The sequence below is a fragment of the Lampetra planeri genome, chromosome 3 (assembly GCF_965212315.1).
Source record: "Lampetra planeri chromosome 3, kcLamPlan1.2.h2, whole genome shotgun sequence".
Taxonomy (NCBI): domain Eukaryota; kingdom Metazoa; phylum Chordata; class Hyperoartia; order Petromyzontiformes; family Petromyzontidae; genus Lampetra; species Lampetra planeri.
The window spans coordinates 17,607,640-17,622,800 of record NC_136109.1 but is presented as its reverse complement, the minus strand read 5'-3'; the positions used below and the strand labels follow the sequence as shown (position 1 = coordinate 17,622,800).

General features: G+C 46.7%; 1 protein-coding gene across 1 annotated transcript in view; it reads right to left on the bottom strand.

Moving 5' to 3' along the window:
* Positions 1–15,161, bottom strand: part of LOXHD1 (lipoxygenase homology PLAT domains 1) — a 113,993-nt gene that overhangs the window by 34,237 nt on the left and 64,595 nt on the right. Inside the window, exons 24-32 of the mRNA XM_078616987.1 lie at positions 14,079–14,207; positions 13,223–13,387; positions 11,060–11,241; positions 10,628–10,744; positions 9,377–9,539; positions 8,481–8,635; positions 6,585–6,800; positions 3,843–3,987; positions 2,744–2,952 (exon numbers count right to left, since the gene is read on the bottom strand). Of these exons, the coding sequence (XP_078473113.1) occupies positions 2,744–2,952; positions 3,843–3,987; positions 6,585–6,800; positions 8,481–8,635; positions 9,377–9,539; positions 10,628–10,744; positions 11,060–11,241; positions 13,223–13,387; positions 14,079–14,207 (1,481 nt within the window). The remainder of the gene's footprint in view (positions 1–2,743; positions 2,953–3,842; positions 3,988–6,584; positions 6,801–8,480; positions 8,636–9,376; positions 9,540–10,627; positions 10,745–11,059; positions 11,242–13,222; positions 13,388–14,078; positions 14,208–15,161) is intronic.

Sequence of the window (15,161 nt, the reverse complement as noted above, 5' to 3'; positions counted from 1 at the left end):
TCCTACACATCCATCCTTATTTCCACAACCTCCTCTTCCTAATTATACACGTATGAGGCTTGATAAAAAAAAAACTGTCATTTTTATTTGACGTTCTCCTTAAACACTCTGATGGCAGCCATCTTATTCACAGCCAACTTCTTCTACATTGAGACACTTTTCTGAGCGCTCCTACCACTTCTGCAAATGCCTCTGGCCACCCTCTGTTGCGAATCTCTAAAGTATCGCTTTCGTGTTTGAAATAAACGTTGGATTGTCATCAAACCTCCTTCCTTTTCAGGGCAGTTTTTATTTTATTTTTGTGAGCAGGGCAAGATTTAAAACTGTGCCAGTTGAGGAGAGTTTGAGGGGTGGCCAAGGACTTTGATGGCCCTGCTTGGCCAAAAACTGCCACTCACAAAGGACAGTGTGTGCTGATGCACAGTCATCGTTATGATGTCCTGGAGCAGAGTTGGATCATTCTCAGCATTTGCATTGAGATCCTGGCACACACTGGCACGATGCAGTTATTCCTCGGACGTAGGAAGTCATTGTAATGGTTGTACTGTGCAGGCTTGTCGTGCACCACTAAAATGACACGGTGTAGTTTGGATACTGGTAGTGCACGATCACACCATTCTTTGCAATCTAAAGCAACAGTTCAACTTCATTTCTGAAGACATCAACATTATATATATATAAAACAGTCTTGGAACTTTTGATCAAACCTCAGATAATGCTTCTTGCCATGAAATATGCTGCATGTCCAAGTTGCTTCCCCTTTTTGCCATGGATTGCTGCCTTTGTTTGAGTGCAACTCTATTTGAAATTTCAGATGCCTTTTTTTCCTATTATCCTTCTGAAAAGTTTGGCTTTCTGACACAACTTTTGATATGAAAAGAGACGTTGCCGTTGCCTCACCCAGCTCTTCACACTGAAGTGGATTTTATCGTCCATATGAAACCATCTCTGGTTACACGATGCTTCTAATGACATCCTCACAACCCCCTGCATTATGCTTATTACTATCCAAATACTGTACACCCAATTCTTTGAACTAAACTTGATTTTATTTTACCAGGTAAAGCCCACTGAGCTATGTAGCTCTTTTTCAGAACGGACCTGGCCACAAATGATAGCCCAATGAAGTGGCTTATCATGTGGAGATTTATAGCAGCCAAATACTATAATAAATGCATGATTCTAAACGTCGAGGACCAAAAGAAAAATCCACGCGACCACAGGGAGAACATGCAAATTCCAAATATACAGCCGTCATCAGGGTCGGGATCGATCCCACGACCTCCTGTACACCAGGTGAGGTAGTTAACATCTCGCCACCGCAGCGCCGCTATCTCTGTACCCTCACCGTCTACCGACACCTCTGATATAGCTGTGCAAGGTTCTTTCCCTAACTAATGCCATCAGTGTTATTCTTGGAACGCTCAACTAAGGACAATGTGTCCAGTCTCAGTCCTTAAACATTGCCAAACGCTGCAAGGCCCTGCCCAAGCGCCTGCATTCTCCGCATAATCCAAAGCTCTACAGGGCAAATGACCCACTGCGATTCTTGTGTTTTCACTGTCCCTACATTACCCATGGCTTTAGTAATGATAAGGAAATGTTAGTGATTGCAATGGTGAAGTGTTTTCAGCCTGTATATACACCATGGCAACACAGTGCCTTATGTTTCGCTACGTATTATTGGAGAAGTGATGTTTGTTTAAATAATCTAGTCTGTTATTAAATAGTTGGAGGGAGTCCAAAATACAGACAGCATGATCCGTCCATGGGAGGATCAGAAATGTTGATGTGCATTGTTTTTATTTTTTATTTTATCACAGTTGCTGAGCAAAGGGTCCAAAAGCCAAAAACCTCAAGTGACCAGCAACAAACAGCACAATTCAAAGTGTAACGGAGAGGAGTTAGTACGTTCTATGGAACATGTCCATGTGCACATTATGTTAAAAAGAGTGGAGTTAGTTTTCCTTTGCTTTTTAGGAAACTATGGGTGGAATATTTAAATGTTGAACTTCTTTTACACCGTACGGAGGTACGGAGGACAACAAACTAAACACAAAAACCAGTTCTATAGAAATTCGTTTTCAATCCAGTGGCTTCTATAATATCGGAAGAGCATTCCAGGCGACCGCAGACGCACACCTGAGTGGTGGTGGTGCGGCTGCTGGAAGGAGCGTGTTTTGCGGTTGCTCTTGTCGTTAATAAAAGCTTCGTTGTCGTTACCAGACCATGTTGCTGTACAGTCAGTAAGGTAACCAGTGTGGGAATAGACCGACGGTTTATTTAAGTGAGCAAAGTTATGCGAACTTTACAAAACGAGACGTTGGGGAGGAAATTCTAAGTCGAGCAGTTCAAGGAAAGGCGCAATGAGACACGTGATTTGACCTGTCGTGTGGCTCCGAAACATGTTGGAAGAATCAATGTGTGAAGTTCATGCGAACAGTAACCATGGTGGTGGCGATAGAAGCTTAGAGTATTTGGCTGCTATAAATGTCCACGTGATAAGCCACTTCGTTGAGCCTTCATGTGTGGCCAGGTCACTTCTGAAAAAGAGCTTTATAGCTCAGTGGGCCTTATCTAGTAAAATATTAAATATTTTACAGTTTATACTTTTAGAAGAGCGATAACAAGGCGATTGACCGCCAGCAAGCATCTGCCTGGAGTGAATCAGTGAAAGTGCTCGACCGTCGTTGCGTCTGATCGGCGCGTGCCACGTTGCGCCCGGCACCAACGGCGTCCGCACCTCCACGCTGCGCAGCATGCCCACGTCGCGCCCCACCAGGCGGTAGCTCTGCGCGCGGTCGGGCGCGAAGCCCAGCCTCCCGTCGGTGGAGTCGAGCCAGAGGCGACGCGTGCGTTGCTTCCGTGCACCCCGCATGATCACGTAGCCGCGGCTCGACGTGCCGTTGTCGCGGTTGGGGCCCGTGGTGACCGCCACGTGGTACGGGATCACTGCAAAATGCACGGCACGGTTGGGGACAGGGCGGGGCGCGGCGGGTAGAGCCACGGTGGCTAGATGTGAACTACTTCGCCCGGTATACAGGAGGTCGTGGGTTCGATCCCGATCCTGACACCTGGATATTTGGAGTTTGCATGTTCTCCCCGTGGTCACCTGGATTTTTCTCCAGGTCCTCCGGTTTTTTACTCTGCATTTAGAATTAACATCATGCGTTTAGAGTATTTGGCTGCGATATATCTCCACATGATACGCCACTTTATTGAACTATAATTTGTGGCCAGGTCACTTCTGAAAAAAGAGCTATATAGCTCAGTGGGCCTTTCCTGGTAAAGTAGTAAATAAAACATCACCTGATGACGATTGCTTGTGTTGCGATCGAAACGTCGTGATCTATTATTTTTCAACCTACGTGACTTTACCGAAAGAACCTAAGAGTATGGATTCCTGCAGTCACGAAAGCTTCAAATCAAGATTAAAACATTAAAGGTTTGTATCAGGGCCTGGAGGAGGTGACCGGCTAGGGTTGATAAAACAAGTACCAATTTTAGGGACAGTGATTGCCTTGTGGGGACACTGGTCACCACCATAAGAATATGTAACTCTTATGTAGCCTCGTGGCTCCAGGTCAGAGGATCGAGCCCGTATCATTAACATCCTGGGTTCAAACCCAAGGTTTCCTCTTAATGGTCGCAGCCTGGTCAACAATGGCTGTATAAAAACATGTCGTTTGTCATTGAAAAAGACGGCGAGATTAATTATATTTTTGCCAATTCAACTTGTCTATGGAACCCGCTGCCAGTGATCCTTGAGCGAGGGGGGCGTGAGTCACCCCCTTTGACAATGCTTTCCCCCCCAAGCTCCCTCCCGTTTCTCTGCGACTCACTGCTGGGATCCCACGTCTTCCCGGCCGAGCTTCGAGCGTGACGTTTGCACGACGTTTCCTCTTCCTCCTCGCTCCTGTCGCTTTCGTGAGACTCTGAGTCATCATCCCCCAAACCATCAGCGTCATTGCGAGAGCCCGCATAGCCCTACCATGGGAGAAGAGCGGGGAGGGGAGCCATGGGGGTCGAGCAGAGAGGGGAGCCATGGGGGTGGAAATGGAGAATGTAGCATTGGAGGAGGGCCCACAGACACGCAGATTCTGATTAAAACATTGTCACTTCCTGAACAGAAAAACAGGAAGGGGGATATTTGGTGGAAGGGAATTATTTTATGATTTCAGACTTGTCACAGTTAGAGCTGGAGTCAAAGTAAATCCATGCTCAACTATTAATTGGCCTTAGCTCATTTCCATTGGTGGTCAGTGGTAGCAACTCTACATTACTGTGGCAGGAAATAACCATTATTGGAATTGTGCAAAGCGATATACATTGTATTGACCCAGAGAGCATGATGGGCTCATTGAAGCATGCCTAACTCAAGGCATTGTTATACGCGCTGCCAAGCCTTGTTACAGGGTCAAAACAACATGGTGTCACAATTCCTGCATATTCAAGATTAAGAGCAAACGCCTTAAGCAATGTCCAGTGTTGGTGCAACAACCACAATGCCGATATGTAATGCATTTCTCTGCCATGACATGTTTAGCAATCTGGCATCCGGGGGATGGGGAAAGGCTGCTGTTAAGGATATTGACTCACAACTTAAAGGGTCACAAATTCATATTCTGGTCAGGGGTTGCAGCAGACGATATTCTCCGGCATATGTTGACTTCCCACTTTGAAGGCAACCAACAGTGGTTATCTAACGGATATACTCAGCCTTGCCATAGGAATGTGGCTTTTCCACAACTGGCCCAGGGATGCCAAATGAGATGTCCACCACCCCATTGCTTGTTTGAGCCGAGAGATACATTTGGTTTATATTATAATACAATGACATTTATATACAGCATAATAAAATTACTTTCCAGAAGGCAATCCATCACCTCGCCGTCAGATAATTGCCTTCGGAAGATAACATCACAAAACGACTTTTGAAGTCACTTCAATAAGCCACTTATTCACACTTAACTGGCACATTTCCAGCAACAAATGATCCTGTAAAGAGTGCTTTGTCGCTAGACGATTAAACCATTTTGTTCAGTTCCTACAGCCAGAATGTGAAATATTAAGTAGAAAAAAACCCAAACGAGTCTTATTTTTGTGCTGAAACGATCAACTTGAAAACCCAGCTCAATCGAGCGAGCCATCCGGAATACACCCAAATGTCTATCCGATTTCAGGAGCTAATCAAGATTAAACCCTCGTTAGCACTGGGATGAAGTGACCTGCCATAAAATACCAGGTGGCACAGACTTCAGGTGCATGCTGGCCAGGAGATGAAATTATAGCAATGGATTCTGGAATCCACCTACGTGGAACTTTGAGTGTTAGCCCCTCATATGCACGGGGTTTCTCCAAGCAGTTGAGCGAGCGTCCTGCAGGACACACCACTTATGAAAAAAACCGACCAAACGTCCTAATAATGCAGGATCCTCCTGGACCAAAATTACTCTCGAGACTCAGGGAGGCTGTCCTGGGTTAAAGTGACAATTATTATGTTAATCGTTTATCAACCACGGATTGGCTGCCTGCATTTGAAAGGAGGCAGCTGTGTCGGTACATCGACATGGTATGAGCCACCTGACAAAACTCCGAGCAGGAAAAGATTTTTGATGTCGACACTTTAACTCAAGTCTATGACGGACTGCCCCCAATGTTACACAACACTCTACAGTAGCTGTTCAACTCCGCATTTCAAGGATGTCTGTGTGTGTGTGTATTCCGTCAGTGTCACGGCATTCTCAATCCCAAGCCGTGTCTGGTCACTCAAGTGTTTCGCGGCTGTCGCGAGGAGGCACAGCGCGTCACAAACAGCGTGTTTAAAATCATCAATGGAGCCATCTGGATGTTTGCTGAGTTCAACTTCTCTGATCAAACCCCCCCCTCCCACCCCGGGAGAGTTATCGCTGTAAGGTCTGGGCAATGCAGAGGCCATCTGAGTTCTGATTCGAAGCACAATCCAACGTCCAAACCTAACCTTAAGCCTAACCCCATCTGGAAAAACAAAGAGTGAAATGTAAAGTAGACAGGTACAATGGACAAGACTCCTCCCTCTGCGCCCCCTCTGCTTCCCAACTCCCCCCCCCTCCCCCTTACTCACTACTGGGCATCTCTAGACACTGTGGGTCGTCGTGGGAGTCTGGACATGCCCAACATGTTTATATTGTGGCCAAGCGGCACCTACAATATTTAGAAATACAATCCTGGTATTTCTGAGTCTGCGTGTGGCTCCCTTTAACAAGGTGACATAAATGCTGATTATGCTGTTGGACTTCTTTCGCACGGTATGTAGTCAACCGTGCTGATCGGAGGTGCGGGCTAATCGGAGGGTGCTGCTGACAGATTCTTTAAATAGACAGTCGCGCACGAACAGTCAGCTCAGCAGCTAGTAGATGCTTCGGCTTAATTTAATTATAGTGAAGGAGAACTCCTCTTGTCTGCAACGAGGTTGGGGGGGGGGGGAGTGTTGCGGGGGGTTGGCGAATTTCAGGGATCTTTTTTGTACTCAAACCAATAACCCCCCGGGGATGCATTCGCGAGTCGGCCGCCCCAAAGCGTGGCCACGCTGCCCAATCCGGCACCTTCGCGAAGAGCACGCGCTCGATAAGGCCGTCCTCGCGCTCGCGCGACAGCCAGCGCTCGCAGTGGAACACGATGGAGTCCTCTGCACCATCCTCCGCGTCGTACACCTCCACGCGGTCCAGCAGCCAGCCCGCGTGCAGCATGCTGTTGTCGTGCCGCACGCGGATCTTGCAGATGGTGCCCAGGTCCACGGCTTCCAGCGTGAACCTGTCCACCTGCGGCAGGGCGGTGTGGTCCGGGAGGAGAAGCCGGCACGACCGGCCAGTGGTCCGATTACTATGTCCGTAGCGGCACCAATTTTATCAATCGCGCTTGCTTGACCGCTGCCGAAGACCGACCGGATCTGTGTCCTCATTGTTGTTTCATACGCACGGGCTGAGTTAAACCAAGAGTTCGACCAAGAGGCAAATACATTCCTGTTTAAAGATTACCTGATAGACGAGGATTTCTAAAACTCTATTATGCGTGACACAACCGCAGTCTACCCTTCCGTGATTTTTAGTCCTCTCCGATCAAATAAGATCAAGGTCTTCACAGGCCGCGCGCACCTGATAATTTCTAAAGACGTGACATAGAGAGCGTCTATCAATAGGTTTTCTCCTTTTTCTTGCAACAAAACAGTTGTGTTAAGATGTTAAAACACCAAACGGAAACCTTTTGCAAGGAATTATGTCTGCATTAACCACAATACTTGTGGTGAGAATGCAAACAAAAAACATACTCTGATAATCTCTGCATTGTTCTTGAAACTGATTGGTCCACACCAGAGAGAGTATCTGTGGTTAATGCAGACTGGATTCCTTGCAAAAGTTTCAGTTTGCTGTTTTAACATCTTAACACAACTGTTTTGTTGCCATAAAAAAGGGGAAAACCTCTTCTGAAATTTTGACAATGGCAAAGGAGGTCCCATGATAGAGAAGTTGTCTATTTAAATTAAGAGCACTCTTTACGTTACGTCAGGTACACGTATGTACACGCACGTGCACACACAAAGTCTCTATCATCATGATTTTCTCGTGAATATGGTGATGAATTGTTCATCTTTCGCTTATATACCAATGGCAATGTAGCCCCTTGCTGCCACGATTTAGACTAGGCAATTGTCACCGTTTTCTGTTGTAAAAAAATATTATTTTTTAAACATGAACACATCTGACCACTGCTTCTCCTTGCCAGCAACTGGGATGCAAGTTCCAATTATATCACAGAGTGAGGTCACATGACTATATTAGGTTGTGTGCCCTGTAGACCAATCAATGTTCATCAAATACAGATGCATTAAACACAAACGATTATTATTTTTTTATTGGCCAGACAGAACGCCATCACTCTAAACTATTTCTGTATCAGAAAACCAAAGTGGCTCACAATACATTCTATATATACATAGACGCAGCCTTCTGTGCTCCACTCCCATGTGGAACATGAGAGTTATTTCACAATACTTCACTGTGCTGGTCAGTGTGGGTCGTTGAAGGCGGGGAGCCACAAATATGGGAGCATAGAAGTACGGTGACAATGATGATGAGTTACCTATTCTAGATTTGAAGCTTTCGTGACTGCAAGGATCCATACTCTTAGTATCAAGTGCAGCAAATCTGGCTGTGACGGTCCCACCTGATGACGGAGACTTGTGTTGCCTCCGAAACGTCGTGATTTTATTATTATTATTATTATTATTATTATTTTATTTTTATTAATTTGAATTTCATGTTTTACCTACGTGACTTTACCGAAAAAACTAAGGAGTTACCTATTATTGATGTAAGGCGCATTTTAGCACCTTATACATGCTAATCCTTAACCTGCAAACCAGTGACAATTGCCCTAACACTGCCCTGAGTGTTATCATTGCCTCTCGGTGCTATTGTTCTCAGTCGTGTGCCGGCCGTCACCTGTCCTCGCTCAAACTTGTTAGTGTTGGTCTCGGACTTGCTGAGCCGGCGCTCGCCCGTGTCCCCCAGGTCCCCGTAGATGGTGAGGAAGACGTTGGCATCTGTCCCGGCTCCACGCACGTCGCTCGTGTGCACGCTCACCTTGTATGTCCGCACTGCAGCGGCGATGCAGGTGCGGGGTGGGGCGGACGCAAACACAACAACAACAACAACCACCATTCGCCACTAAGTGGCGGTGATGTCACCACGACGCTTGTGACGTCACCGACGCAAACACACACACGGACACTGCTGGACGATGCATGGATGCTGGGGGAGGGGCAATACTGCACCCCTGCCAAGGTGGCCGAGTGGCTCACGCGAGATGAGGCTCGTCTCAGAGGACTAGCTAAGCCAGGGTGGGGAACGTCCAGCACCCACGGGCCGTATAAGACGCGCGAAATCATTTGGTCTGGCCCTGCCAAGGCAAACGCACGACTCGAAATTCAATCAATCTAGGCGCTTTATTTCATAGCAACATAAATTTAATTTTGCATGGCCCGCGACTGATGTTATAAATGTCCAAATGGCCCTTTGCAGAAAAAAGATTCCCCACCCCTGCCGGAGTAAGCCAACCTCGACGGCGTTGCCCAATTACAACATGGAGACGTGTATCATGTTCAATGGGGATTCTATTTGGGGACATGGTACAAATACGAATGGAGTTTGATTTTGCGCAAATGAAGATCAAGAACGTATTGAATAAAAACACAAATACCAATATTACGGTACGTGTAACGTGTGGCGTGTGCGGTACGTGTGGCGTGTGCGGAGCATTCCGTGTGTACGTAACGCGCTGCGCGTGCACCGTGCACGTGCCGCATGAGTGCAGATTCCCCCCCCCCGCGCGCTCTCACAATCGAGCGGGTCCTCGAAGGTGTACTCGTCGCGCGAGAGCGTGCCGTCCTCCAGGAGCTGTTCCAGCTGCACGTCGCACGGCACGAGCTCGCGCAGCGTCTCGCCGTCCTCCTCCGAGCGCGCCAGCCATCGGTCGCACGGGAATGTCACCGTCTCCGAGCCCTGCACACGCGCGCACATAATGCACGTGTTTCGATTGAAAGCTTCTTTCGTGACTGCAGGGATTAATCTTCTTGGTTCTTTCGGTAAAGGCACGTAGAAGGGAGATAATAAAATAATAAAAATAAAACATAATAAAATATTATTTAAATTTCGATTGAAAGCTTTCGTGACTGCAGGGATTCATCTTCTTGGTTCTTTCGGTAAAGGCACGTAGAAGGGAGATAATAAAATAATTAAAATAAAACATAATAAAATCATTCTCACAATTTTCGGTAAAGTCACGTAGAAGGGAAATAATAAAATAATAAAAATAAAACATAATAAAATTATTCTCACTATTATTTGTATTTTTATTATATTATTATTCCCTTCTACGTGACTTTACCGAAAGAACCAAGAAGATAATGCACATGTGTGAGAAAAGAGACAAAGACATAGATTCCCCCGTTTGGCCTCTAACAGACTGTTGGGGCAAGTGCTGTTAGCCCAGCCTTTAGCTCCTCAGGGCTGATGTTTACACACTGTGCCAGGTACTCATTTGAGGCTGAGTCAACCATGGGGAGGCCCAGGACCCATTCAGATATCCGTCACCGATGTTCACTGTGAGCAGGAATTGAACTTGGGTGTCGCAGCAGGCTAACCACCGCACCGCCACTCCTCACAATATTCATACACATACACACGCGCGTAACAGTACACGTCGGCACACACGGGGGCACGCACTAGCACACGTGTGCATGTGAATTCGCTGCCATGCGCGCGCAAATGTACCTACGGAAATGAAGGCACACAGAAATGTGAGCGTGGACACACACATAGAGGCACACGAGTCTGGTTGCACTTGGAACCAGACGGAGGTTTGGAATTGCACACCGTTTAAAAAGCACAACCGGATTAAAATGAAATGAGGAAAGATGCTCATGATGATTAAAAACACAGTACTTCACTAGCTTTCCAACCCCATCGTTACATAGAGGACGGTAAAATATTGATAATGGTCTAACTATATAAAAAAAAAAGATAAAACTTATTACTAAAACTTATTATCTCTCGTGGAAATCATCAGTAAATAACCTCCAAGAGTTCACCTTGCCATCGGGCAGCAGACGTCGCACCTCCACACGGTCCAGGTGCCAGCCCGAGTTGATCCCCACGTTGTTGTGGCCGACTCGGAGCTTCTCAATCGTCTCCCCGACGTCCTCCAGCTGCAGAGGGACCACGGACCAGGGCTGGAAGTCAAACCTGGCACAGACTGACAGACTCAGGGCCAGAAGCCTCGTGCAACGAAATCCCCCCCCCCCAAAAAACAAAAAAATCGCTCTTGTATGTACGTTGAACTTCTTTCGCACCATACGTAGCCAACTGCACTAGGTGCCCTTATCTCTCAAGACGCACACCTAGGCCACGTGTCCCTCAGAATTTGAAGGTTCATTCGTGAGAAAAAAAGACTTTGAAATGACGATCAAGTGCTCCGCCGTAGCAGTCTACAATGAGAAACTGTTGGGCCAAGATGGACGAACCTCCAACACGAAGACGTCATTGGCGCCGCGCTCAAAGTACATGTGGCGCTCTCGCTTGCTGCGGCACAGGCTCTGGGAGCGCGTGCTCACGCCGTTGGGGCCGTACAGCACCAAGCTCACGTCCGCGTTGGTGCCGGCGTTGCGGATGTCACTCGTGAACACCGTGATCTCATACGGCACGACTGTGGGGAGGAGACGAGAAGGGTGCGGAGACGGGAGAGAGGTATCGTTCTGTCGTCACATGGCAGATGTCTTGCCACGATGGCGAGATTTGAACTACCTCGCCCGGTATACAGGAGGTCATGGGTTCGATCCTGACCCTGACGCCTGCTGGAAATTTGGAGTTTGCATGTCCCTTTATCCAGGTCCTCTGGTTTTTCCCTCCACATTTAGAATCAACATGCGTTTAGAGTATATGGCTGCTATACATTTACACATGATAAGCCACTTCGTTGAGCTATCATTTGTGGCCAGATTACTTCTGGAAAAAAAACTATATAACTCAGTGGGCCTTAACGGGTAATTTATTTTATTTTATTAGTTTAGTCTTTGTCGATTCTATCACTACTGTTTGCATGTCTAAGGCAGCCATTTCGTGGTCCTGGCAACACAACCCGCCTTGTGCGCCATGCTGTTCTTGATGGGTGCTCACCAACAGCATTTTCCCCAACAGCGTGTAAAGGCTGTTGGGAGATACTTTGTCTCGGTACAATTTAATGGGTGGAGCCGTGTTGTAGTGGTTAGTGCACTGCGGTATGCACCCAGCAACCTCAGATTCCTGGCCATGGCTAACAGCAGCAGTGGCAAATATCTAAACCAGTCCTGGGCTTCCCGTAGGTCGACTCACCCTTAAATGAGTTCCTGGTGTAATGTGTAAACATCAGCAATGGGCAAACCAAGGTGGCCAGGCGTGGTACTGGTCACAGCACTCCCTTGCTCACTTTGCCGAAATTAATTGGTGGTTACGAACAGCACTTGCCCCAAAAGACGGTGGGAGGCTATATGGGGAAAGTTTGTCTGTTAATTAGTCTAATATTTACAAGATCCTCTCCAATGCATGTCCTACCTAATAACAAGTTAAGTGTTATCCAGTATGATGTTGTGCTTTGTCAGGCATACTTCTCTCAATTTTTCAAGTCATCAAGCAGCCCCCTAATTGTTATGCCCCGATGTCTCTTTCCCAGCACACTGCCCGATAGAACGTCCTTCAGAAATCCCTCACCTGTGACAATATTCCCTATCCAGCTATGCCGCTTTATTTGAATTGGTCGTGATCAGTTATATTCCCTCCTGAACCTGTTGAAGCACTGCCTCATTAGTTTTTCTTTCTGTCCAGCTGATTTTTCCCTCCATTTGATGCCAATCCCCACATGTTCACAAATGCACAAGATCCTTGAGTAGCAAAAAATATTTATATAAATGTTAGACTATATAGTGGGGAGCAATTGAGCAGTAGACTTCGCAGTGAAAAAACATACAAAATTAATGAATAAAATTGGCTAAACATCCCAATTTTGAGCCCTCCAAAAAAAAAACTCAGTGAGGCCTTCCTGAATAAATAAAGGTTGTATCATTATTATAATGACAAAAGAGCCCTGAGAAATGGTCATCTTTTTTCCCAATATGAAAGTAAATCCTTTCCTTCTTGAAATTCCACGTGTCTTATTTTTGTCAAATTCATTGTATCATATTAGAAACAAAGGTGAAAGTGTCCCACTACTCAAATGAAGTGCTGGGCTGCGCTCAGCTCCATCGGTGCCACTGGATGAGTGGTGGAAATTCCACATTCCTATGATGGGGCCAGTCTATCTTCAACAATATCAGTGCTGACTTGGTACAAAGTGGTAATTATTTAAACATCCTAGGACAGAATGATGGACTGAGATGACCCCCAACCGGGATTTGAATTTTCGACTTGCCAATTATCAGTCGATTGTCTTTGCCAATGCGACCCATCAAAACATGTAGTTTAATGTCCTCTGCGATACGGTAGTCTATAAATAGTGCTTCCTTTTGTTTATTTCAATGCCATTGTTTGCCAGCGCACGGCTATCCAATCGCCGTGAATGAAGCCGTCTTTGTCACTGCCAACGGCAGTTCGTGCGGCACCAGGGACACGGCGCCATCGTCACGGTGGCAGTGGGGCGGCGGTGCGGCACGTACAGGGCGTGTAGTGCAGCGTCTGCAGGCAGTTGGGGTACAGGACGCGCTCTATGGCCCCGTCGTCCTCGCCGCGGTCCAGCCAGCGGCCGCACGGGAACTGCATCTTCTGACCGAGCGACGGAGCGTCGATCTCCACCCAGTCCAGGAACCATCCCGAACCTGCGACTGCACGTTGGGCATGCGGCGACGCATCGGTCCAGCAATTGCATTGATTTGCACGTTCGTGATAAACATGCATCGTTGAATTTACTATTCATAATTTATGTAAATTATATGCTAATGAGAATATGCAAACCCAGGTTGACGGTGCACTCAGCTTCATACTACGACTGCACCAATATCATACACACACGTGTACCTATAAACATGCCTTCAGATATTTTTCGTATTCCCATAATTTATTCCAACTGTGCCGATTATCATCATATCGGAAGAATCGTCTATTAGGAAATCTCGTTGAGCAATGCACCCCCATGTATCAGGGAGAAGCCCCGCAGAAGACAATTTTACACAGGGCTTGTGAAAAATTATTCAGTTTGAGTTTTTAATCCTTGACACAGTAAAACCTCTCCAAAGCCAGGCTCGGCAAGAGATGCCAGGTCACCCCTAGCAGAGCACATTGGAGACCGATGCAATCGGCGAACATGTGTGCTTGGGTATGTCAGCTGACCACATGCTGCTCTGTGGTCAGCTGACATACCCGTTTTAGGACATTACTCTCATGCAATGAGAGAGAAAATAAACATCTTAAAATATTTCATTTTTAGGCCACAATTTTTTGTTAAATCTCAGCTCCCCTCCAAAAAACATTTCCACCCTCCGCCTCCGGGTGCATCCCAGGCGGCCGGCTGCTCACCTCCCGCGTCGTGTCCGACGCAGATCTTCCGCAGCTCGCCGAGCCCCACCGCCTCCAGGGTGAACTCGTCGACGTTCCTGCGCTCAAACTTGTTGCGGTGGCACTTGGAGGTCTTGAGGCTCACCACGCCTGTCGGGGAAAATCATCAGCAAAGCACGGGGCCACGTGTCTTGCTATCGTCATCGAGTCAAAGCCACGAGATGAAGAATCCGTTTGAATCCCTCGCAGCCGAAACTTAGCCAAAGAATGTAATTCCGGAAGCAATTTTTTTCGTGATGGGCTTTTATTGGTGCAGTCATTGGTGACCTGCCTCTGACACCATCTACATAGGAATTGCCGCCCTCTACTCCGTAAACTTGGCAGGACCCTCCTGAATAAGAGTCGTGAGACGCAGTGAAGCTTTCCCCGAGTTTTTGTATTATTATTATCTATGTAAAAAAAGCAGCTCACTATATTTAAGAACCCCATTTAATCACCGGTCTCTGTCCAGATTAAAACTCAGGACCTCAGCAGTGCCGGCTCAGTGTTGTGACCTTTGAGGCGCCTGCGGGCCACTCGCTTCTTAGGGCGACACTGCCGAGCTTGGCCACGTTCAGCAGCATTGGAGACACATTCGCGGAATGAGATTTTGCTCATTTATATCTGGAACTCCACTTTCCTTATTAAGTTATTCATTTTCTGCAGTTCATATCTACTGGTTGTTATGACTATGAAAATACATCATCATATTGACTGTTGAAAAATAAGTTAAATGTCTTTGTAAGAGAGCTTAGATTCACATTTGCAAGGTTCTTAGTTCAAATTTTGGTCAGGGTTGACTCATTCTACTTCCTCACCGGGGTATATAAAATTAGTATCAACAGCATTCTTTGGGTCTTTCGGTAAAGTCACGTAGATAGGTTCAAAGAAAATAACAAAAAATAACAAAACCTATCTACGTGACTTTACCGAAAGACCCAAAGAATATGAATTCCTGGAGTCACGAAAGCTTTAAGTCGAGTATCAACAGTGGTGGTCCAAAAGGGAAACAGGCTGCTCTGTCCATAAAAAATGTGGAACTTCCACTCCTGGCCCAAGGGCCTC